Below are 23,335 nucleotides of genomic sequence, written 5' to 3'. Positions count from 1 at the left end.
CTGTTTTATTAGCCCATACAATGTACATATCCATCTAGGGAAGACATGTTTATAACTGTTCTGTAGAACTCTTAGATGAGACTGGTAGTGGTGGAAATTACATGCACAATGATTAATATGAAATCAGAAACAAAGAATTGTTCATATAGTCGAATTTTACTGTTAATCTTCAGATCGGTACCATTCCAAGAAGGGCATGTTGTACCACAATATAATTCTTGAAATATTTCATAGGCAACAAAAACATAATACTTTTTAAAAGTATATTACTGTCATATAAAAAAATCAAGACATAATTAAAAAAAATAAATCCAGGTCTAGTGTTTAAATGGAGCAAATTTCAACAATGGAATCAACAGTGGAATCACATGTAAAACTTAGTTATACAAAAAGGAACTGAAAAATACTCAAATTATTATGTGCTGTAGTTATTTGTCCTTTTTAGTTGGATTCATACACAGTGGTGTGAAAAACTATTTGCCCCCTTCCTGATTTCTTATTCTTTTGCATGTTTGTCACACAAAATGTTTCTGATCATCAAACACATTTAACCATTAGTCAAATATAACAAAAGTAAACACAAAATGCGGTTTTAAATGATGGTTTTATGGGAGAAAAAAAATCCAAACCTACATGGCCCTGTGTGAAAAAGTAATTGCCCCCTTGTTAAAAAATAACCTAACTGTGGTGTATCACACCTGAGTTCAATTTCCGTAGCCACCCCCAGGCCTGATTACTGCCACACCTGTTTCAATCAAGAAATCACTGAAATACTAGCTGCCTGAGACAGAGAAGTAGACCAAAAGCACCTCAAAAGCTAGACATCATGCCAAGATCCAAAAAAATTCAGGAACAAATGAGAACAGAAGTACTTGAGATCTATCAGTCTGGTAAAGGTTATAAAGCCATTTCTAAAGCTTTGGGACTCCAGCGAACCACAGTGAGAGCCATTATCCACAAATGGCAAAAACATGGAACAGTGGTGAACCTTCCCAGGAGTGGCCGGCCGACCAAAATTACCCCAAGGCGCAGAGGCGACTCATCCGAGAGGTCACAAAGACCCCAGGACAACGTCTAAAGAACTGCAGGCCTCACTTGCCTCAATTAAGGTCAGTGTTCACGACTCCACCATAAGAAAGAGACTGGGCAAAAACGCCAAGACACAAACCACTGTTAAGCAAAAAGAACATTAGGGCTAGTCTCAGTTTTGCTAAGAAACATCTCAATGATTGCCAAGACTTTTGGGAAAATACCTTGTGGACTGATGAGACAAAAGTTGAACTTTTGGAAGGCAAATGTCCGTTACATCTGGCGTAAAAGGAACACAGCATTTCAGAAAAAGAACATCATACCAACAGTAAAATATGGTGGTGGTAGTGTGATGGTCTGGGGTTGTTTTGCTGCTTAAGGACCTGGAAGGCTTGCTGTGATAGATGGAACCATGAATTCTACTGTCTACCAAAAAATCCTGAAGGAGAATGTCCGGCCATCTGTTCGTCAACTCAAGCTGAAGCGATCTTGGGTGCTGCAACAGGACAATGACCCAAAACACACCAGCAAATCCACCTCTGAATGGCTGAAGAAAAAAATGAAGACTTTGGAGTGGCCTAGTCAAAGTCCTGACCAGAATCCAATTGAGATGCTATGGCATGACCTTAAAAAGGTGGTTCATGCTAGAAAACCCTCAAATAAAGCTGAATTACAACAATTCTGCAAAGATGAGTAGGCCAAAATTCCTCCAGAGCTGTAAAGACTCATTGCAAGTTATCGCAAATGCTTGATTGCAGTTATTGCTGCTAAGGGTGGCCCAACCAGTTATTAGGTTCAGGGGCAATTACTTTTTCACACAGGGCCATGTAGGTTTGGATTTTTTCTCCTAAATAATAAAACCATCATTTAAAAACTGCATTTTGTGTTTACTTGTGTTATATTTGACTAATGGTTAAATGTGTTTGATGATCAGAAACATTTTGTGTGACAAACATGCAAAAGAATAAGAAATCAGGAATGGGGCAAATAGTTTTTCACACCACTGTATAAAAATAAAACACCTATTGCAATATCGTTGTCAGTCTGTCTATATGTCCACATGAAACAATTCGGCTCTAAATGGACCAGTTTTTTTGAAATATAGCATTCTTTTTCTTTAAGGAAATTTGTCTGGACTGTTCATTGCGATGTCTCAAACAGATTGTGCTGTACATAGTGTTGAAAGCTTAGAATTTCCCATTGAAAACCATCTGTGAATTTGCAAAATGATCTGTCTTAAATCGAAGTAACGTTATGCACAACTTCAAGCACGATTTGGTTTACTGTTTCAATTTTACCTTGAGAGCAGTTGCTTGAACTTGTATATTTTATATATTTCACTCTCTTTGACAACCACTTGGATTCCCAATGATGCAAGTGAAACATTCACTGAGATGAGTTTGTGCACCTAAGCAGCTCACAATGCAGCTCCATTCATGTGGCTTTAGATAAGTTAACCGTACTAGTACCAAAAAAGTCACTTTTCTAGAAAAATTTGGTGTGAAAAGCAATTATGTAAACATATCTAAGACTGAATTGATTGAACTAATATTATCTATGGATTATTATTGTAATTAGTCAGCATTATCAGTTTGCAGCTAGATGTTGTTTAAACTAAGTAACACATTGGAAAAATACAGCTGCCTAACTGATATAAACATAGGATGAGTTTAGAAATGGAACTGTAGTTGATAAGCACCCAAAAGGTCTGAGCCAATGGGCATGCGACAAGGAATGCAGTGGCTGCTGATGTCAAGGATAGGGCAGTATTATAGTTTGTACTCTACCATTTTAATTGCCAGTAGTACATGCAACACACTCACCCAGAGTTACAGTTTATCCACACCTGAAGAGGGGCTTTTCCTTTCAGGTATCTTCAGATGGTAATTAAAATCTTACAAGATGGTTTTTACCTTTCACACTTCCATTATTTAATAAAACAGTTCCTTTTTAATTAATTACTTTTTTAACTAATACAGTGGCATGCAAAAGTTTGGGCACCTTTGCTTAAAATGTGTGTTACTGTAACTAGGTAAGTGAACAGAAAATGAATTGATCACCAAAAGGCATCAAGTTAAAGATGACACATTTCTTTAATATTTTTAGCAAGATTACATTTTTCTTTCCATCATTCACAGGTACAAAACATCAAAAAATGAAAAGGGCCTAAAGCAAAAGTTTGGGCACCCAACATGGTCAGTACTTACTAACACCCCCTTTAAGTATCACAGCTTGTAAATGCTTTTTGGAGCCAGCTAAGAGTCTTTCAGTTGTTACTTTTGGTATTTTTACCTATTCGTCTTCACAGAAGGCTTCTAATTCTGCAAGATTCTTGGGTTCTCTTGCATGCAGTACTCTTTTGTGAGCTATCTACTGATTTTCATTGATGTTTTTGGTTGGAGAACTATGAAAGCCATGGCAAAACCGTCAGCTTATACCTCTTGTGGTATTCCATTGTAGATTTTGAGGTGTGTTTTATATCATCTTGTTGTAGTGAATCTGTCTTTTCTTACAGATGGTGTGATGTTTGCTTCCAGAATTTACTGGCATTTATTTGAATCTATTTTCCCTCTTCGAATGATATGTTCCCAGTGCCACTGGCTGCAACACAATCTCAAAGCATCATCGATCCACCCCAATGCTCAATAGTTAGAGAGGTTTTCTTTTCCTGGAATTTTTGTACCCTTTTTACTCCAAACATACCTTTGTGCATTGTGGCCAGAAAGTTCCATTTTGACTTTGTCTGCATGCTTGTTTAGATATTCATTTGCAAACTTCAGGTGCAGAATTTTATGGCTAGGATATAGGAAAGGGTTTCTTCTGCTGTCTGTACCGTGAATGTCATATTTGTTCTGGTGTTGCTTCATAGTGGAACAGTGCATCACCTCTCCAAAATCTGTTAAATCTTCCTAAAAGTCTTTTGCAGTCAAATGGGAGTTTTTATTTGCCCTTTTAGTAATCCAGTGAGCAACTGTTTCAGTTTTCAAGTTTTCTTGGTTTTCTAGACCTCAACTTGACCTCCATCTTTCCTGTTAACTGCCATTTTTTAACAACATTATGAACGGAGGAAACAGCTACCTGAAAACGCTTTGCTATCTTCTTGTAACCTTCTACTGCTTTGTGAGCATCAATTATTTTCAGAGTGCTAGACAACTGCTGATTGTTGGGACAAGTTTTGAGGAGTCAGAATTTGTACATGGTGTATGGTGCTACTTTCCTTTTTTCACTGTACAAAACAAAAACAATATATTAATATTTCATAAAATGCTGAAAAAAAGTGTCATTTAATTATTCACAGTAACAAACTTTTACATGCCACTGTTTTTAAAGCTAGATGAGGAACTTATTTTAGTTGATTTCCTACTTTTGTATGGTAATAGTGATAATGATTTTATGCTGGTATTAATCTGTTTCTATTAATAGTTACTTTTTAATTTGCTAATTTTTGAGTGCTACTCAAAATTGAAGTTACAGACCCTCCACCACTAACACACATCAATCAATGTCATTTATACATCATTTGAAGTGAAAACTGCTTTCTATAAAAGCTTTTGAGACCCCACAGTCAAATTTGGAAACTGTTCAAAAGCAAGTATGTACCCCCCTTAGCGTTAGACCAGAGTGTCACTCATTCTGTAAAAACTGTGCTGAAAGCGTTAGTCCCAAGCCTCACGCGGGCAACTGTATAGACACATCTGCGTAAGCATTAGATACGAGGATTACTATGACTTTAAAAGTGGCAAGAACGTTAGTGCTGAACGTTGCTCGGGAACGTTATAGGCATTTCTTGGGTTAGCGACAGGCCTGGGTGTTACGCTCATGTCATTCGCACATGTGTAGTTTGCTGTTCAAAAACTTTCTGAAAAGAGAATCTGCAAGGAATCATGGTACTATACTATCTCAACTGTGATGTTGGATTGTGCATTTCACCGTGATTTAAAATATACCACACAAACTACACATTTTGACAATATATACGGTATTATTATTTATATTATTATTATTATTCAGTGTTATTTGTATCATCATTATACTTTCTACACTTCTGACTTCTGTATTTTTAGTGTTTTGCACATTTTACAGAAGTAAGATCAATTTTAACAAATATGTAGTTTTTCAAGCAAACAGTGCAATGCTTTTTATGTTTTTCAGGAAAAAATGTAATGCTACGGAGGTTAATACAGTCCATTAACACATGTAATTCCATCCATCCATCCATTGTCTAACCTGCTGAATCCGAATACAGGGTCACGGGGGTCTGCTGAAGCCAATCCCAGCCAACACAGGGCACAAGGCAGGAACCAATCCTGGGCAGGGTGCCAACCCACCGCAGGACACACACAAACACACACTAGGGCCAATTTAGAATCGGCAATCCACCTAACCTGCATGTCTTTGGATTGTGGGAGGAAACCGGAGCGCCCGGAGGAAACCCACGCAACACGGGGAGAACATGCAAACTCCACGCAGGGAGGACCCGGGAAGCGAACCCGGGTCTCCTTGGCTCATAATAACAGAAATATTTAAAACTGTGACAACTGACTTGGATGAAGTAAATAAAAAATGTGAAATGCTCCAACTTTCTTATTAGATAACTTAGTCGCAGAATGTACCTGAAGGTACTGTATACATTTTTCTAACTTGTTATTCAATTGCAATTAACACAGTTTTATTACAGATCATCTCATCTGCTTTGAATGTTTTTTGCCTTTTATTCCTTTAACACTGCTTTGATGGCATCATTTCATTTTGTTTGATGTTTGGTATTCTAGTGGTATCATTTACCAAGAAAAATTGCTGCCAACACTTATAGTGGGTCCCCCAGTACAATCGTTCCCAACAGTCATAGCAGAGCCATATCAATTTCTTAGACATCCCACGGTAACCCTTGACGAGATCCTTCACAAATCATATGTAACCCTTTCCCATCTAGTTCAACAGTGTGTCATGACCATGAGTAATCCTAAAGGCAGCAACCTGTGACTCATAGTTTAAGAAGCTATGTTCTACAGTATTAGGTTACACATTGTGAACTGACAATAGCGTACATGCTATTTCCTACTCATCAGCAGGAACCAACCAATAAGGATTTTTTTAGGCTGCTAACTAAATACAGTGCCCTCCATAATGTTTGAGACAATGACAGATTTTTCCTTGATTTACTATTCCGCTCACAGTTTAAAATTACAAATAAAAATATTCAGATGTGATTAAAGTGCACATTGCAGAATTTTATTTAACAGTATTTGCATGCATTTCGGTCAGACCACGTAGAAATTATAACACTTTTTCTAAATGCAAACCCCACCCTCCCCATTTTAGGGTGCCGTAATGTTTGGGACAATTGGCATCACATGTGTTTGTTATTACTTAGGTGTGTTTCATTACTTTATTGGTGCAGGCATAAGATACCTAGACTTGCTTCTACGTACTGACTACCTTTGGATTCTGTAGTTGCTGTTCCTCAACATGAGGAAAAGAGCTGTGCCAGTGAAAGTTAAAGAAGCCAGTATGAGGCTGAAAAACAAAACTAAAACCATTAGAAACATCTGTAAAACCTTAGGATTACCTTAAACAACTGTATGGAGTATCATTAAGAAGAAAGAATGCACTAGTGATCCCATTAATCACAAAGTTACTGATAAGCCAAGGAAGACCTCCACTGCTGGTGATAGAAGAATCCTCACTTTGTTAAAGGAAACTCCCAAACACCTATCCAGCAGATCAGAAATAGTCTTCAGGAGGCAGATGTGTATGTGTCAGAGACTACTATCCACATTAGTCTTCATGAACAAAAATAGAGAGGCTACACTGCAAGTTATAAACCATTAGTTAGCCACAAAAACATGATGACCAGTTTGTGATAAAGTTCTTTAAAGAGCCTGAAGATTTGTGGAAAAATGTCTTATGGGCAGATAAGACAAGTGTGGAGACGAAAAGGAAATTGCCAAGATGCATAGCATGCCACACCACCTCATCTATTAAATGTGGTGGTGGGCGCTTGGACATGTATAGCTGCCACAGGTACTGCTCCACTTGAATTCATTGATGATGCAAATGCTATTGGCAGTGGCCCAATGAATTATGAGATGTATTAAAACATCTGCTGAAATTCCTGTAAATGCCCCCAAACTCACTGGACAGCACTTTACCCTACAACAAGATAATGATCCCCAACATACCACGAAGGCAACACGGATTTTTTTCAAAGCTTAAAAAACTGGAAATTCTTGAATGGCCAAGGCAGGTAACCCTATTTAAAGCCAACTGAGCAAGTCTTGCATATGCTGAAGAGAAAACTTAAAGGGACAAGCTTTCAAAACAAGCAGGAGCTGAAGATAGCTACATTCATCACCAGAGAAGATACTCAGCATTTGGTGACGTCTGTAAATCGCGGGATTCATGCAGTCATTGAAACTGAAATGAAACCGACACCCTCGCTTTCTGCACGCTTTATTGTGATGTTGATTTGATTTTAAATGGATACATTTGCCATTGTTGACCAATAGTAATGTACTCTTGTTTGTTACATTTCTTAATGTGACTTTATAATGAATATTTTGTAGAGGTCTACAGTAGGTAGATGACAAAATAAATATACTATATATAGGAAGATGATTAAATAAATATTCTATAGGTTAACTGGAAATACAAAACATGAGATTAAAAAGAGGGCAAAACAAATGGCAGATTCTGTCAATGTATCAGTTTTTTTTATTTTTTTATTTTCAGGTTTAGTGCCTGCATCATTATCAGAACCACCTCCCTTTAGGTGTCTGTTAATAAATAAGATGGATGGAAGCTGCAGAACGTTCAATGATTCTGAGCAGGAGGATTTGCAAGGATTTGGCGTCTGTCTGGATCCAGTCTATGATGTAATTTGGAGGTAGGCTTATTGAAAGTGAAATAAAGTCTCAGCAAAATTTAAGAAGAAATTGAACTTGTTTTAGAGCTTTTTTGTAGTGAACAGAGTAATACTATCATTGGTTGCAGAAATGTGTTCCTGATAGGTGTGCGCAATAAGCACTACAATATCTTTGGCTGTACTATTTCAAATATTACAAATTTTCTCAAATGTTAAATAATCTTAATTCATTCTATGTTTTATGCACCCAAGATGCCATTCAGTAAACTGAAGTAATGCTAGCTCCAGCAAAGTTACAAGTAATAATAAGCAGTTTGTAGCTTCAATGTTATTTGGGAAAACGTGTATGCTGGATTAATTGGAAACTGTAAATTTGCCTGATATGGGTGAGTGTGTCCTTTAGAAGTATAGTTCCCATTTTGCTTTTGACGTTACTGAGATGGGCTTAGAGCCACCAAAACCTTAAATTAAAAAACAAATGTAAAGTGCAACTTATTTCTGGTAAGCATAATTTTTTTCTACTGCAGGTAGCGGGGACTAGCACCACAAGTCATGGATCTTGCTTTCTGGGTTTCAGTTTCATGCCCAATCTTTATCTGTTTGGAGTTTGCTTATTCTCCCCATATCTATGTGTGCATGTGTGTGTTTTCCCACCTCCCAAAAAACATGCTGATTAACTTAACTGCAACTGAGTTGGTTCTGCAATGGACTGATAACTTTTCACATCCAGCCTCCTGTGATCCTGAACTACATTATGTGGGTTTGAGAAAGTTATATTTTTTATATTAAATAACCTAGTCTAGTGCTGCCTTTTGCATTGATGCATAAGGTCCAGTAAATTGCCAATACATGTTTTTCACTCGTTTTTGCGAAAAAGTACTAAATCTTTCTCTTTTGGCTGCTCCTGTTAGGGGTTGCCACAGTGGATCATCTTTTTCCATACCTTCTTGTACTCTGCATCTTGCTCTGTTGCCCCCATCACCTGCATGCCCCCTTTCACTACATCCATAAACCTTCTCTTAGGCCTTTCTCTTTTCCTTTTGCGTGGCAGCTCTATCCATAGAATCCTTTTCCCAATTTACCCAACATCTCTTCTCTGCACATGTCCAAACCAATGCAATCTTGCCTCTCTACTTTGTCTCCAAACCATCAAACCTGCGCTGACCCTCTAATGTACTGGTTCCTATTCATTCTCATCACACCTAATGCAAATATTAGCATCTTTAACTCTGCCACCTCTAGCTCTGTCTCCTGTTTTTTGGTCAGTGCCACAGTTTTCAACCCATATAACTTAGTGGGTCTCACTACCGTCCTGTAGACATTTCCTTTCACTCTAACTGATACTCGTCTCTTACAAATTATTCCTGACACTCTTCTCCACCCATACCACCCTGCCTGCACTCTTTTTCACCTCTCTTCCACAATTCCCGTTACTCTGTATTGTTGAAGTATTTAAACTCATCCACCTTCGCCAGAGCTCTACTCCCTGCATCCACACCATTCTACTGACCTCCCTCTCATTCACACATGTATGTTGTCTTGGTCCTAATGACCTTAATTCCTCTCCTCTCTTAACGAATATCTCCATCTCTCCAGGGTCTCCTCAACCTGCTGCCTACTCTCGCTACAAATCACAATGTCATCAGCAAACATCATAGTCCACAGGGACTGTCTGATCTCGTATGTCAACCTGTCTGTCACCATTGCAAATAAGAAAGGGCTCCTAGCCAATCCCTGATGTAATCCCACACCCACGTTGAATGTATCCATCACTCCTACCGCAGACCTCACCACTGTCACACTTCCCTTGTACTTATCCTGTACCACTCTTACATATTTCTCCGCCACTCTTGACTTACTCATGCAATACCAAAACTCCTCTCGAGACACCCTGTCATATTATTTTTCCAAGTCCAGAAAGACGCAATGAAACCCCTTCTGGCCTTCTCTATACTTCTCCATCAACACCCTCAGAGCAAACATTACATCTGTTGTGCTCGTTCTTGGCATGAAACCGTACTGCTGCTCACTAATCGTCACCTCCCTTCTTAAACTAGCTTCCACTACTCTTTCACATAACTACCTTTTCTCCTAAACACCTCCATGCTTCCACGAGTATGGCATCTGGACCAATGGCCTTTCCATTCTTAATCCTTTTCATAGCTGTCCTTATTCACTATCACCACCTCTCTCTCTCTCTCTCTTCATTCATCAGTCCCTCAAAGTACTCTTTCCATCTGCTCAACACACCCTCCTCCCTTGTGAGTACATTTCCGTCTTTATTCTTTATCACACTAATCCGCTGCACATCTTTCCCAGCTCGGTCCCTTTGTCTAGCCAATTGGTACAGGTCCTTTTCTCCCTCCTTTGTGTCCACTGTCTCGTGCATCTGATCATACGCCTTTTCTTTAGGCTTTGCCACCTCTCTCTTCACCATGCACCTTATCTCCTTGTACTCTTGTCTACTTTTTGCATCTCTCTGACTATCCCACTTTTTCTTCGCCAACCTCTTCCTCTGTGTACTCTCCTATACTTTGTCATTCCACCACCAGGTTTCCTTTCCCTCCTTCCTCTGTCCTGATATCATGCCAAGCACCCTTCTTGCCTTCACACTTACTTCTTCTGCTGTAGTTGCTCAGCTTTCTGGCAACTCTTTACTGCCACCCTTACCTCTTCTCTGAACTCAACCTTGCCTTTTTCAACTTTCACCATTTGATCCTTGGCTATACCCTCTCTCTCCATCTTCTTGATGTCCAGCTTCATCCTACAGAAATCTCATTCATCGCACACAGAAATGTTCAGGGCATATGCATGAACAACATTCATCATCACACCTTCAATTTCCAGCTTCATAATCATCACTGTGTCTGACACCCTTTTCACCTCCAAAACACTCTTGACTTACTGTACCTTCAGTATAACCCCAACCCCATTTCTCCTCCCATCCACTCCTAGATAGAACAAATTGAAACCACCTCCCATCCACTTGCCCTTACTCCCCTTCCATTTAGTGTCTTGCATGCACAATATACCTGCCTTCATTCTCTCCATCACATCGGCTAACTCTCTCCCCTTACCAGTCAAACTGCCAGCATTCAAAGTTCCTACCCTCAGTTACTCTCTTATCATCCTCCTCTCCTCTTACCTCCATACACATCTCCCCCCTCTTCTTCTCCTTCTTCAGCCAATAGTAGCCCAGTTTCCACCAGCACCATGTTGGCTAACATTACTGGTGGTGGTTGTTGTTAACCCGGGCATGACCTATCCGGTATGGGAATCTGTATTGTTGTCCGCATATTGATTTGGCAAAATTTTACACCATATGCCCTTCCTGATGTAACCCTCTCCATTTATCCAGGCTTGGGACAGGCACAAAGGAACACACTGGTTTGTGCATCCCCTGTGGCTGGGTTAAAAAAAAAGTCCTAATTCTTGTCATTGATTATTAATTCTATTTAATACTGAGAAATGGGTGTTCTCATTTCAGCAAGTTCTCACTTTAATGCTACATACCGTGTATAGGATAGAGGTGTGATTTACTAAAAATCAGTGGCAACTGTTCAGTTTCACAGAGCGTAATCGGTATTACAGAACATTTTAAGGATATTTTTACTTTAATAAATGTTATAAACATTGATTCAGTCCACTGGTGTTCAACGCAAGCCAAAACATCACTTGGTTGATTGCAGAAGTAACTACTTTATAAACCAGTTACATTTTCTGTTCTCTAATTCTGTTTTACAAGACAAATACATAAATAATGTAACAGAAAAATACATTTAAGAATGATTACTTTGCAGTGAAAAAGTGTAATGTTTGAGATGTTATTTAAAGTCCACATTCTCTCTGTTCCACTGTGTTTTTTGATTGACGAAATCTTGCTTAATATTAAATTTTAGTGCATTTTTATCTTTGTCCTGTGACTGGTCTAGGGGTGTGGCGTTTTTTCAGATGTGAACAAGCACATAAAACTCCAAAGTTTTTCTTTTCATCTGAATTTCAATTATTATTCTTGAAGAAATAACAATGGCATTTCTTTCTTCAAGTTATTGTTTTACTTTTGTAAATGGATTAATGTAAAGCTACTTTTATATTAGCAGGTAAAATAGACTAAGCACTAATCATTTTGACATGTAACTATAATTATAATCCAAGCTCATAGCTTTAAGAATGAGACTGTCTTTGCAATACCATTTTTTTTATTTTTTTTTTTTTTATTATAAGATTCCTACCAGCGTCACGAGAGTTTTGGTGCTACAATTCAGTTATCGCAGATGCAAGAAGTCCATGTGCTTCTGACCTTCAGACACGCTGCTGCATTCTAAGTCCAGAACTTGCTCTTCCAGCAGGGTCACAGGCTATGACAACAAGATCTCATGGAGCTCTTCATATTTTAGGTACACAGTGATGAATCTATATGTAAATATATGTTACTAATTGGTTAGTAAAGAGTTTCATTCATAACGATCTCAAACACATTTAATCTCTCTGCCTTCCACCCTGTGCTTCTAGGATAGGCTTTGACTCCAGTGACCCTGAATTGGATTAAACATGTTTGAGAAAGTTACATTACTTGTTTCAACTATCTCTTATGTATTTATGTACTTTAACCAGCACTCGTTTTTTTTCTTAATAATGCAACTAGTGCATGTTCACAGATGTAGAAAGTTGTAGATCTCCCTTTCCACAATCTCCATAATTTTGATTTAAGTTAAATCCATGCATATTTGAAACAGTGTAAAATGGTTAATTCAAACTTTTATGGAGTGAAACATATGTACTTTCATTCTGGTATTGCCATAGGTAAAAAAGATATGGCTGCTTTACAGAGCATTCCACATGTCTGAAAGTTTAAATGATATTTCATTTTCAGCAATTTACAGCAGTGTGACAGATAGAGGGCGCCATCGTCCTCTTGAGCCCTCGGACAGTATGTCAGACACTAGATAAAAGTCCAATAATTGACTATATTAATAATCAACAGTGCACAAAGCATCCTCCTCTCCACAATACTCATTAAATAACTCCACAATACAGTAATCAATAATACATTCCACCACTCCCAGACACGTTGCCACCCTTCCACCCAGCTCAGCTTGCCGTCTGGGATTTCCCATGGTCCTTTATAGTCCTCAACCTGGAAGTGTTTCGCTCTCTCTGTCCATGTGACTAGGAACACTTTCCGGTCAGATAAAAAGTCCTTTTCTTCAACTCGGAAGCACATCATTCCTCTTGTCCATGTGACTTGGACATACGTCCGGGGTGTAAGGCAAATAGTCCTTGATCCTCCCTGCAGCATCCTCTGGCGGCCCCCATGGTATCCAGCAAGGCTGTGAATAAGCACTCCAATGTCCATGATGCCCTGCTGGAATTCGGGGCCCCTTCATGCTACATGGAGGGCTCCATTTGGTGGCCTGGGGGTATTGGCCAGGATGAATGGCTGGCCATTTATCACAAGCAGAAATTTAGTAAATTCCATTGTTTTAGAGATATTAACTTGCCAGAGTCAGAGCGCAAAGTCAATGTAACTTCATTGCACTAACCTAATAAATTTATCCCCAGCACTTACTGTAGTACTAGGGTGTTGTACCATGTTAGCCATTATGAATGTAGAGAAAAGCCAAGCAAAATGACACCTTTTATTGGCTAACTAAAAAGATTACAATATGCAAGCTTTCGAGGCAACTTGGGCCCCTTCTTCAGGCAAGATGTAATACAGAAACTGAAGTTCCCTGTGTTTATATCCACACACTAGGGCAAAAAACAACATTACGAATGTTCAAATTCGCCACCACTCTCCATCTCTTTCAGTTCTCTGTGGACAGCCTCCTCCTTTCGCTCATTGGTCCATGCCGGCTGCTAACATGGTACCCATCACTCCTACTGGTGGTCCACATTTGTATAGCCAGCTTGTGCTGTCACCTTCCTTTCCTTTCTTGGTGGTGTTAAGGTGCATACGCTGTAGTCATAGCTGAGTCGATATATTATTAAAACCTGTTTATGTCACCAGTTAGGTAACATTTTCATATGACCTTTTGTGGCTAGATTATCTCATGACATTTTCTAGATAGATTTTGCATGAGTGGTGTTAGCATACTTTTTTGGTCGGTGGAACATTCTACAACACCAGCTTCAGCCCAGACTTCATCCTCCACAATACATTGCTTTCCTAGAGAAACTTTTGCATTTGTTAGGGGGTGCCAAACGTACTTTTTTTGTTTTTCTTTTCCCCAAACTTAGTAACTAATGACTGACCACTCAACCCACCCCTCCCACACAAAAAAGAAGCCTTGTGAAACAGTAAAGTGGAACTTTTTTGGAATTTCCATACTATTTATGCATACAATTTATGTGTTATCCATATGCCACCTGTTATGCATGCCATTTTTTATGCAAATTGTGTTCAAGTGTATATGGAATACAGTATGTTGTCTTTGATTTGTGTCATTTTGAAAAAGAGACCTGTTGCTGAAATAGAGAAAAAAGTAAATTAGTCTTCTGAAAACCATCTATTTTTCAAACTTTTATCATTTCTTTAAACTCTTGTGTACTCATTTAGGTTGTCTAGACACATTAGCAGCAATGCAGGAGCTCAAAATGGGAGTTACAAACACTGAAGAAGAAACCCAGGCAGTTTTGAAAGTGTACTCAAAGGAAGACTATGGTGTGGTCAATCGCTTTGAAAGTAAGTAACATAAAAGGTACGGTTCATTATCTTAAGAGAATTTATTCCATTATTACATTTTAGTTTTTCTTCAGGTCATGGAGGTGGTTGGGGATACTCTGCTCATTCAGTTGAAGCAATTCGATTTTGTGCAGATGTTGATATTCTTCTGGGAGGTCTAGGCCTGTTTGGTGGTAGAGGAGAGTATACTGCCAAGATAAAGGTAAAGATGCCTTAAATTTTGGAACTTACAAATAACTTTCAATAATAATTAAATGCACCTCGTTTAGGAAATAAACCAAGTTCCAAGTATGGTGAATGAGGCTGGAATTAATTAAACACTGGTTCTATATTACCACCAGAGTGAGGTACCATTAATTTACTGCTTATTCATGTGCTACTAAGAATACATTTTGCACATGTATTGATTAAAGTACTGTATATTGGCCAGAAATTTGACAGAATGTTAATGGGATGAATCTGTATTTTTTTAAATAATGCTTTTTAAAATGCAGCATTCTTAAAACTATGTATTAACTGAATGTGTTGCCTTCCTTAGCTTTTTGAGCTGGGTCCAGATGGAGGAGACCATGAAACTGATGGTGATCTGTTGGCAGAAACTGATGTTTTGGCTTATGATTGTGCAGCTAGGTATGCAGGTTTCATTGTCTTTAGTTTGGATGTTCAACTACTTTTTTTATTGCTATTTCTTGCATTGCAATTTTGAGCTTCCCTTTGCATTGAATTTTACTGACAACATGTTGTTAGAATCTTTGAGAGTTAACCATTTAACACTGACATTTAATAGCATGTATGTTTACTTTTTTTTTTTTGAATAAAGATTCCTATTGATATGCAAACCAAGTCAAGGTGTAATTAGTATGAAAGTAAAAAGCTGCTTTCATTTGTTTGCTTTATTTTTTAAAATCCATGCTTATCCAGATGAATTAATTGATTTTCACGCTGAGTGGGAAAACGTCATTTGTTTATTTCCCATTAGAGTTGTGTTATATTGGTGTTAATTTTGAAGAAGTCACAGAAGTCGTAGTATTTTGGTTCAGTTGTAGAGTGTAATTTATTACGAGATGCAAAGATTTCTGGTATTTCTGAATTTGAATTTTGGGTGTGTCTGCCATGCTGTACCACTCCCATCAATTTCCTTTAGTTGCTTATGCCTTTGCTTAAGCCACCGAATAGTACGTTTTTTCCTTGCCTACATTTCACTGAGCAAGACCTCCATTTTGAATTCTCTCAAATTCTTCTCTTTTACATGTGTTTTTGCCATTGTCTTTTAACAAAACACTAAACAGAAGGAGCTATTTATATTGATTTGCATAATCAAATAGGCGTAATTCTGAGAGAAGTCGGCATTGGGCTGTAGTTGCGTGCATGAATGTTAAAACCAATGCTGATTGGGATTTATAAAGGGAAGGTGCTTAGAACTTTGGTTATGTACTGTTTTATGCATCTGAATTTTTTTGTGCGTACGCACATTTCTAGTTTTGTCTGTACACTATGTTTTAGTATGAATTCTACATATGGTATTATACATGAAGTCCTTTATCTTAAAGGAATTTTGGTCATCTCTAGGTGCAGTAATGTTACTTTATTAATTTCCTTAATATTACAGTGTTTTTTCCTGAAATATCTGTACCTTTAAGGTTAGCTATAATACTGAACAAACCAGGTTTCCCTTGTGTATACACAAACTCTTAAAGAGGTCCACTATTGTTTTAAAAGTAAGGTTTGTTTAAATCATTAAATACCCTTAAAGGCAGGAATGTCAAGCTCAGTTTTGTTGATGCATGACCCATGTCGGGTATATCAGCTTTGTAAACAAACTGAGCCTGTGCAGTTTTAAGTGGCAGCAGTACCATTTTCTTAACAAGATTGTCAAAACTTTGTCTTCATGCTATTAAAAAAAAAAAGACTTCTTTATTGCAGTATAGTATGCCACCTTCTTTTAACTTTTTCTTGTTGGTTCACTAACAGCAGGCAGCTTCCTTTTTTAACCACAGGAACTACAGGATAAATAAATGAAAAATTACATTAAATAAATCACAAGTGCAGTGGTGTTATTTAATGTCCATAGTTTGTGAAAAAAGGCATAATTCAATTGAAGTTTTATAACTATCATGAAATACAGTGTCATTTTATTTTGATTCAATTATGTAGTTACCTCACATTTATTTATTGCAGGTTTCATTTTAAAATACCCATGTTTTTTTAGATTGTTCTTATTTAGTGATACATTTCCAAATGGCTCTTCTTATTATAGGTACTTTTATTTCAAAACATCTGTTTTCATAATTATTCTGCTGTTCAAAATGTTGATGTTGATGAAGCACCTATAAGTAGTTTAACACTAGAATTACCAGAGCCTACGAGAGAACTCGTAAATCCGGGCTACCTTAAATCCTTTCTTAGCATCTTTTGTCCTGTAAATGTGCTGATAACCTCAAGCAGCCTCCTACCTCATCTCCCCGCCCACCGCCGCAGTTCAATTTGCAAAGAAGTTGCTCAGTGCTTATCTTTGAGTGAAGTGCTGGAGCTTTATAGGGTACAAAAGTACATCATCATTTGAAATACATACATTTCCCAAATTTGCCATTTTGAGTAGTGAGCTGCTCTTATTGTTAATATCGTGCAATAAAAACATGCATTTTATTTACGTCTGTAAATTTATAGTAATTGTCAAAATTAGCATTTTTTTTTTTCAGTTTTAGTCTCTCACTCACGTTCAAGTTTCCACACATCTCCCTGATCTGACGTCGTTTTCAGATAAAGACGTGGTATAACTTTTTTTGTTATATCCCCTCTTTATTTGAAAACCTTGTCAGATCTTGTGCGCAAACGAGACTGGGACTGGGAAAACTGTGGACGTGTATGTGAGTGGTGTGCGTGACTGAGAGTGACTGTGGATGTGAATTTTTATTATTCAGTTTTATTCTTGAATGTTCTTGCTCACGCTGAATTAGTATGCACCTTCTGATCCATGATGTCAAAGCTGCACTGAAAAAACTAAAATTAGAATATCATGACAAAGTTGATTTATTTCAGTAATTCCATTCAAAAAGTGAAACTTGTATATTAGATTCATTCATTATTTCAAATGTTTATTTCTTTTCATTTTGATGATTATAACTGACAACTAATGAAAGTCCCAAATTCAGTATCTCGGAAAATTAGAATATCAATTAAGACCAATGCAAAAAAAGGATTTTTAGAAATGTTGGCCAGCTGAAAGGTATGAACATGAAAAGTATGAGCATGTACAGCACTCAATATTTAGTTGAGGCTCCTTTGGCCTGGATTACTGCAGCAATGCGGCGTGGCATGGAGTCGATCAGTCTGTGGCACTGCTCAGGTGTTATGAGAGCCCATGTTGCTCTGATAGTGGCCTTCAGCTCTTCTGAATTGTTGGGTCTGACGTATTGCATCTTCCCCTTCATAATACCCCATAGATTTTCTATGGGGTTAAGGTCAGGCGAGTTTGCTGACCAATCAAGAACAGGGATACCATGGTCCTTAAACGAGGTACTGGTAGTTTTGGCACTTTGTGCAGTTGCCAGGTCATGTTGGAAAATGAAATCTGCATCTCCATAAAGTTCGTCAGCAGCAGGAAGCATGAAGTGCTCTAAAACTTCCTGGTAGATGGCTGCGTTGACCTTGGACCTCAGAAAACACAATGGACCAACACCAGCAGATGACATGGCACCCCAAACCATCACTGACTGTGGAAACTTTACACTGGACCTCAAGCAACATGGATTCTGTGCCTCTCCTCTCTTCCTCCAGACTCTGGGACCTTGATTTCCAAAGGAAATGCAAAATTTACTTTCATCAGAGAACATAACTTTGGACCACTCAGCAGCAGTTTTGTCTTTAGCCCAGGCAGGCGCTTCTGACACTGTCTCTTGTTCAAGAGTGGCTTGACACAAGGAATGCGACAGCTGAAACCCATGTCTTGCATATGTCTGTGCGTAGTGGTTCTTGAAGCACTGATTCCAGCTGCAGTGCACTCTTTGTGAATCTCCCCCACAGTTTTGAATGGGTTTTGTTTCACAATCCTCTCAAGGGTGCGGTTATCCCTATTGCTTGTACACTTTTTTTCTACCACATCTTGTCCTTCCTTCGCCTCTCTATTAATGTGCTTGGACACAGAGCTCTGTGAACAGCCAGCCTCTTTAGCAATGACCTTTTGTGTCTTGCCCTACTTGTGCAAGGTGTCAATGGTCGTCTTTTGCACAACTGTCAAGTCAGCAGTCTTCCCCATGATTGTGTAGCCTACAGAACTAGACTGAGAGACCATTTAAAGGCTTTTGCAGGTGTTTTGAGTTAATTAGCTGATTAGAGTGTGGCACCAGGTGTCTTCAATATTGAACCTTTTCACAATATTCTAATTTTCCGAGATACTGAATGTGGGACTTTCATTAGTTGTCAGTTATAATCATCAAAATTAAAAGAAATAAACATTTGAAATACATCAGTCGTTTCACTTTTTGAATGGAATTACTGAAATAAATCAACTTTGTCATGATATTCTAATTTTATGACAGGCACATTTGGAATAATTCATTTTATGACCTGTATTGTACATTTCAGAAAACGTTGTTGCACTAATGCAACATTATATTTATTTGCATACCATCATGCGGTTGTAGTCAGTGACCGCATTTGTCCCCCCTCTTATCCCGATTGCCCCCCCACCCCAACCCCACCCCCTTGGCCAGAGTCCTCATGTTGCTTCTTTTGAACTCCAGTAGATGCAGAGGACAGAATAGAACAGAGAGGTCAGTTCTGCACTATATACAATCATCAGATTCAAATGTTTACAGTTCCCATGCACACCCAAGGACCGTCCTTCCTACATTTACGACGTATATAAGGTGTGAAGCCTGAAGTCCAAATATCAAATAAATACTTTTACAAAAGGTACAAGTATAACAAAACAAGTGCACTTTTATTCAAGAATATAACCAAAGAAAAAAGAAAGCAGGTTATGGTAGACGGTTGTTACGATAGCTTGTGTGGTGCAATGCTAAGAACTGCTGACTCCCAATCAAGAGCTTCTTGGTTCGATGCTGGCAGCTTCTCAAGTTTGCCGTTTTGAGTAGAGAGCTGCTCTTATTTTATAATATTATACAATAAAAACATACATTTGATTTGTGTCTGTAATAGCCTCTGTAAATTTATGAAATTTATTTACTTGTAAAGATTAGCTTTGTTTTTATTTTTTTTTTATTCAGTTTAATTCTCTCAGTCGCATTCACAATCCCCCCCCATCTGACACTGCTGTTTTCACATAAAGACACGTTTTAACAGAGGTGAACTCAGATGATGACGATGATTCTACATTGGAGAAAGAATGCACATCGCACTTTTGCCATTGCTGTACTTTGTATATGTACACGGGAAGCTCTGCAGTCTACTTGTGACTTCATGCTGTAGGAAGTAAGTAAATAAATAAAGGTAAATAAGTAAATAACATTCGATCTGGCTCTTATATACAAAGTACAGTGACAGCAAAAGTGCTACGTGCATTCTTTCTCCGATGTAGAACCGTCGTCATCATCTGAGTTCACCTCTGTTATAGCCCGTCCTTATGTGAAAACAGCAGTGTCAGATTGGGGGGTGGGTTCGTGAACGCAACTAAGACGATAAAACTAAATAAAAAAAAAAAACAAAAACAAAGCTAATCTTTACAAGTATCATAAATTTATAGTGGCTCTTACAGACTGAAATCAAATATATGTTTTAATTCTAAAATAGTAAGAATAAGAGCAGCTCACTTCACAAAATGCACTCATCCGGGGTCGAACCCATGAAGTTTTGATTACCAGTCAACAGTTGATACCGTTGCGCCACCGAAATGATCATATCAAAGAGGTGTCAGTGTCGCACCGTAACGCAGCTTCTTTTTCTGCAGTTATGTTCTTGAATAGAAGCACACTTGTTCTGTTATTTGTACATTTTGTGAAAGTGTTTATTTGATATTTGGACTTCAGGCTTCACACATTATACACTTCATGTCTACATTTTGTCAGTTATTACTAAAACATGAAAAACATTTCTGTTTTAATGATGTGTTTACGTAGATTGTTGTAGACACGGAACACACATGAAATGCATGTGTTCCAAATAACGATATAGTATTTATAAAATGTGTTTTTTTTGCTTTTTTTGTTTTTTCTCATTCTATACAAATATAAGCAACTGGCACGCAGATAAACAGATTAGAGCTGATAAAACTGTGCAGCGGTGGGGGGGATGTGATAGCAGGGTGCTTGCTGCTTATCGACACATTTACAGGACAGAAAACGCTGACAAAGAGGTGCGTAGCAATTTAAGGTGGGACGGATCTACAAGTTTTTTCATAGCCTTTGGTAATTCTAGTGTTAAGAAATCACACAGGCATGCATTAATGTTCAATGTCCAAACCTGGAAATTCCAGGTGTCATGTTTCTAAATGACCTTCAGTGCAGGCACAGTGCCCAGTGGGTTTTATATTACTGAGATCATTTTCATCAACATGAATATTTTGAAAGGCACATATCTGCCCAAGTATTCCCAATATCATCATCAATTTATCTTAAAATATCATCAGTTTCTGGCCTACAGACTCCTCTTAACCTACTTAGCATTAGACCAGAGCATCACTCGGGCTATAAAAGCAGTCCTAAAAGTATTAGTCCTGAGTGTCATTGTATGAAGAACTGTATAGACATGTCTCGCATAAGCGTCGGACCCAAGGATTGCTCGGGCTGTGAAAGTGCCAACAGTGTTTGTGCCGACCATTTCTCAGAAAATGATATAGAGATGTCTTGCATAACTGACAGGACCACGTGTTACAGAGGCGATGGTGTAGACACATCTTCTTATAGCCTCATAATGGCTTCTCAAAAGAAACGTTTTTCAGCAGCTCAGGTGTTACATGCTCCTGACAGTGATACTAACAGTGAAATGGACAGTGATATTAAAAGTGATTCTGATTAATCCTAAAATGATGCTCATGTCAATCGCACATATGACGTTTGCGGTTCAAAAGCTTTCTGGAAAGAAAATATGCAAGGAATCACGGTACTATTGTCCCAACTGTGACGTTGAATTGTGTATTGCCTTGTACTTTTAATTTACCTTAAAATAAGACATCAACAGTTTGTGTTTTTGAATTCAGAAATTAGTGTGTTTTTATTTTATGTAATAATAATCTGTAAAGTCCCTCAAATACTAGCTAGCTATAGTAGCTACAGTATACAAAGAGTATTGTGTTTAGGCTGCAGGTTTATTAACTGTTTCATGTTAAATTAAAAATGTTTTCTGCTTCCAGAGAAAAGTATGCCATGATGTTTGATGAACCTGTTCTTCTCCAGTCTGGTTGGTGGTATGTGGCATGGGCCAGAGTCTCTGGACCAAGCAGTGACTGTGGCTCACATGGACAAGCAGCCATCACAACAGATGATGGGTATTGCCTACGTTTCAAACTTAATACAGTTCTAATTTGCCAGCTCCTTGATAAATTATACATTTTACGATATTGCATTTCTATCTTTTTTGGAAAATGTCTTTGTTTTCCATTATTGTTGAAACTCATGCAGTTTTTTGTAATGAGATTTAATTTACTTTTTGCTTCCCATTTTTGTTTTGTTTTATGGTGGATTTTTCATGTGTTTTGATCTGTTACTTTTATTTTGCAGTGTGGTCTTTCAATTTAAAAGTTCAAAGAAATCAAATAATGGAACAGATGTAAATGCTGGTCAGATACCACAGCTATTATACAGGTATGGAGTAAATGCTACACATATTATTGGTTTATTCCTTAATTATTTAATGCATTTTTCCCTAATCTAATGCATTTTTCATATCTACATAGGCAACTAGAGATTGAAAAATAAAGAGATGGTATCTATTTGAGTTAATCTTTAGAATACAGTCGTTGTAATTGTTATTGTTGATGGGAATAAACAGTAGACACTAGGCTAGATCTTACAGTAAATTCTTGTATCCCTGCACTTTTAATGGGCCACAATAACCCCAATGTTGTAAAATAGCAATACAATATGTTACTGCATTTCATCTACAATGTTTTTTTGGCTTCTTTGTCCAACATTCATGAACTCACTCCCTTTCTCTTTTGTCAAGTTTTGTATGTCCTCTCCAAATCTGTGTGAATTTTCTTTTGGGTATTCTGTTTTTCAATTTACATCTCAAAAGACATGCATTTTGGGTCAATTGCCTGTAATAAATTGGGCCATTATTAGTGTTTGTGTGTGTCAACTGGCTCCATGATGAACTGATTCCCTGTTCATAATTGGTTCCAGTGATGCAGGGTATACAGTATATATATATTTATATATACTGGTAGTCCCCAAGTTACAGACATCTGACATACGACTTATGAATGGGGCCGCGGCTGCTCCTTTATCTGTCTGGGGGATGCGACTCTGGGGACACTTGGGGACACTGCAAGCGGTGGCTGGAGGGGGCGATTTTCACTGCTCGCGCAGTGTAGTATACTTCGAGCGGCTCTGCTTGATGAATGGGACAGTGGGCGCAGCACCCCATTCATTTTCATTGGTCGGTTGGGTTCGCTCCAAGCGGATTACCCGTGGTCCATAGTCGCTGGTGCCACAGCTACCACTTGTGTTCAGGACGGAGGCTTGATTGGGTGGTTTGCTGCCCGCCCATCATGCCGCTGCAGCTACTGCTCCTGCTCCTGACTGCCCCATTCGTTCTTGGTGGGCAGCTGGTGATGCTGCAAGTGGTGACCCTGTTGT

The 23,335-nt window shown here is 38.2% G+C and overlaps 1 protein-coding gene across 1 annotated transcript in view; it reads left to right on the top strand.

Annotated features, from left to right (window-relative positions):
- The window catches only part of mycbp2 (MYC binding protein 2), a 503,803-nt gene that overhangs the window by 211,462 nt on the left and 269,006 nt on the right, over positions 1-23,335 (top strand). The window contains 7 exon segments of the mRNA XM_039745368.1: positions 7,762-7,915; positions 12,119-12,291; positions 14,454-14,579; positions 14,654-14,781; positions 15,118-15,209; positions 21,889-22,023; positions 22,256-22,339. Coding sequence (XP_039601302.1) covers positions 7,762-7,915; positions 12,119-12,291; positions 14,454-14,579; positions 14,654-14,781; positions 15,118-15,209; positions 21,889-22,023; positions 22,256-22,339 — 892 coding nt within the window.

Source organism: Polypterus senegalus, chromosome 2 (genome assembly GCF_016835505.1).
Source record: "Polypterus senegalus isolate Bchr_013 chromosome 2, ASM1683550v1, whole genome shotgun sequence".
Taxonomy (NCBI): Eukaryota; Metazoa; Chordata; class Cladistia; order Polypteriformes; family Polypteridae; genus Polypterus; species Polypterus senegalus.
The sequence above is the reverse complement of the archived record's forward strand: the minus strand, read 5'-3'. Positions and strand labels throughout refer to the sequence as shown.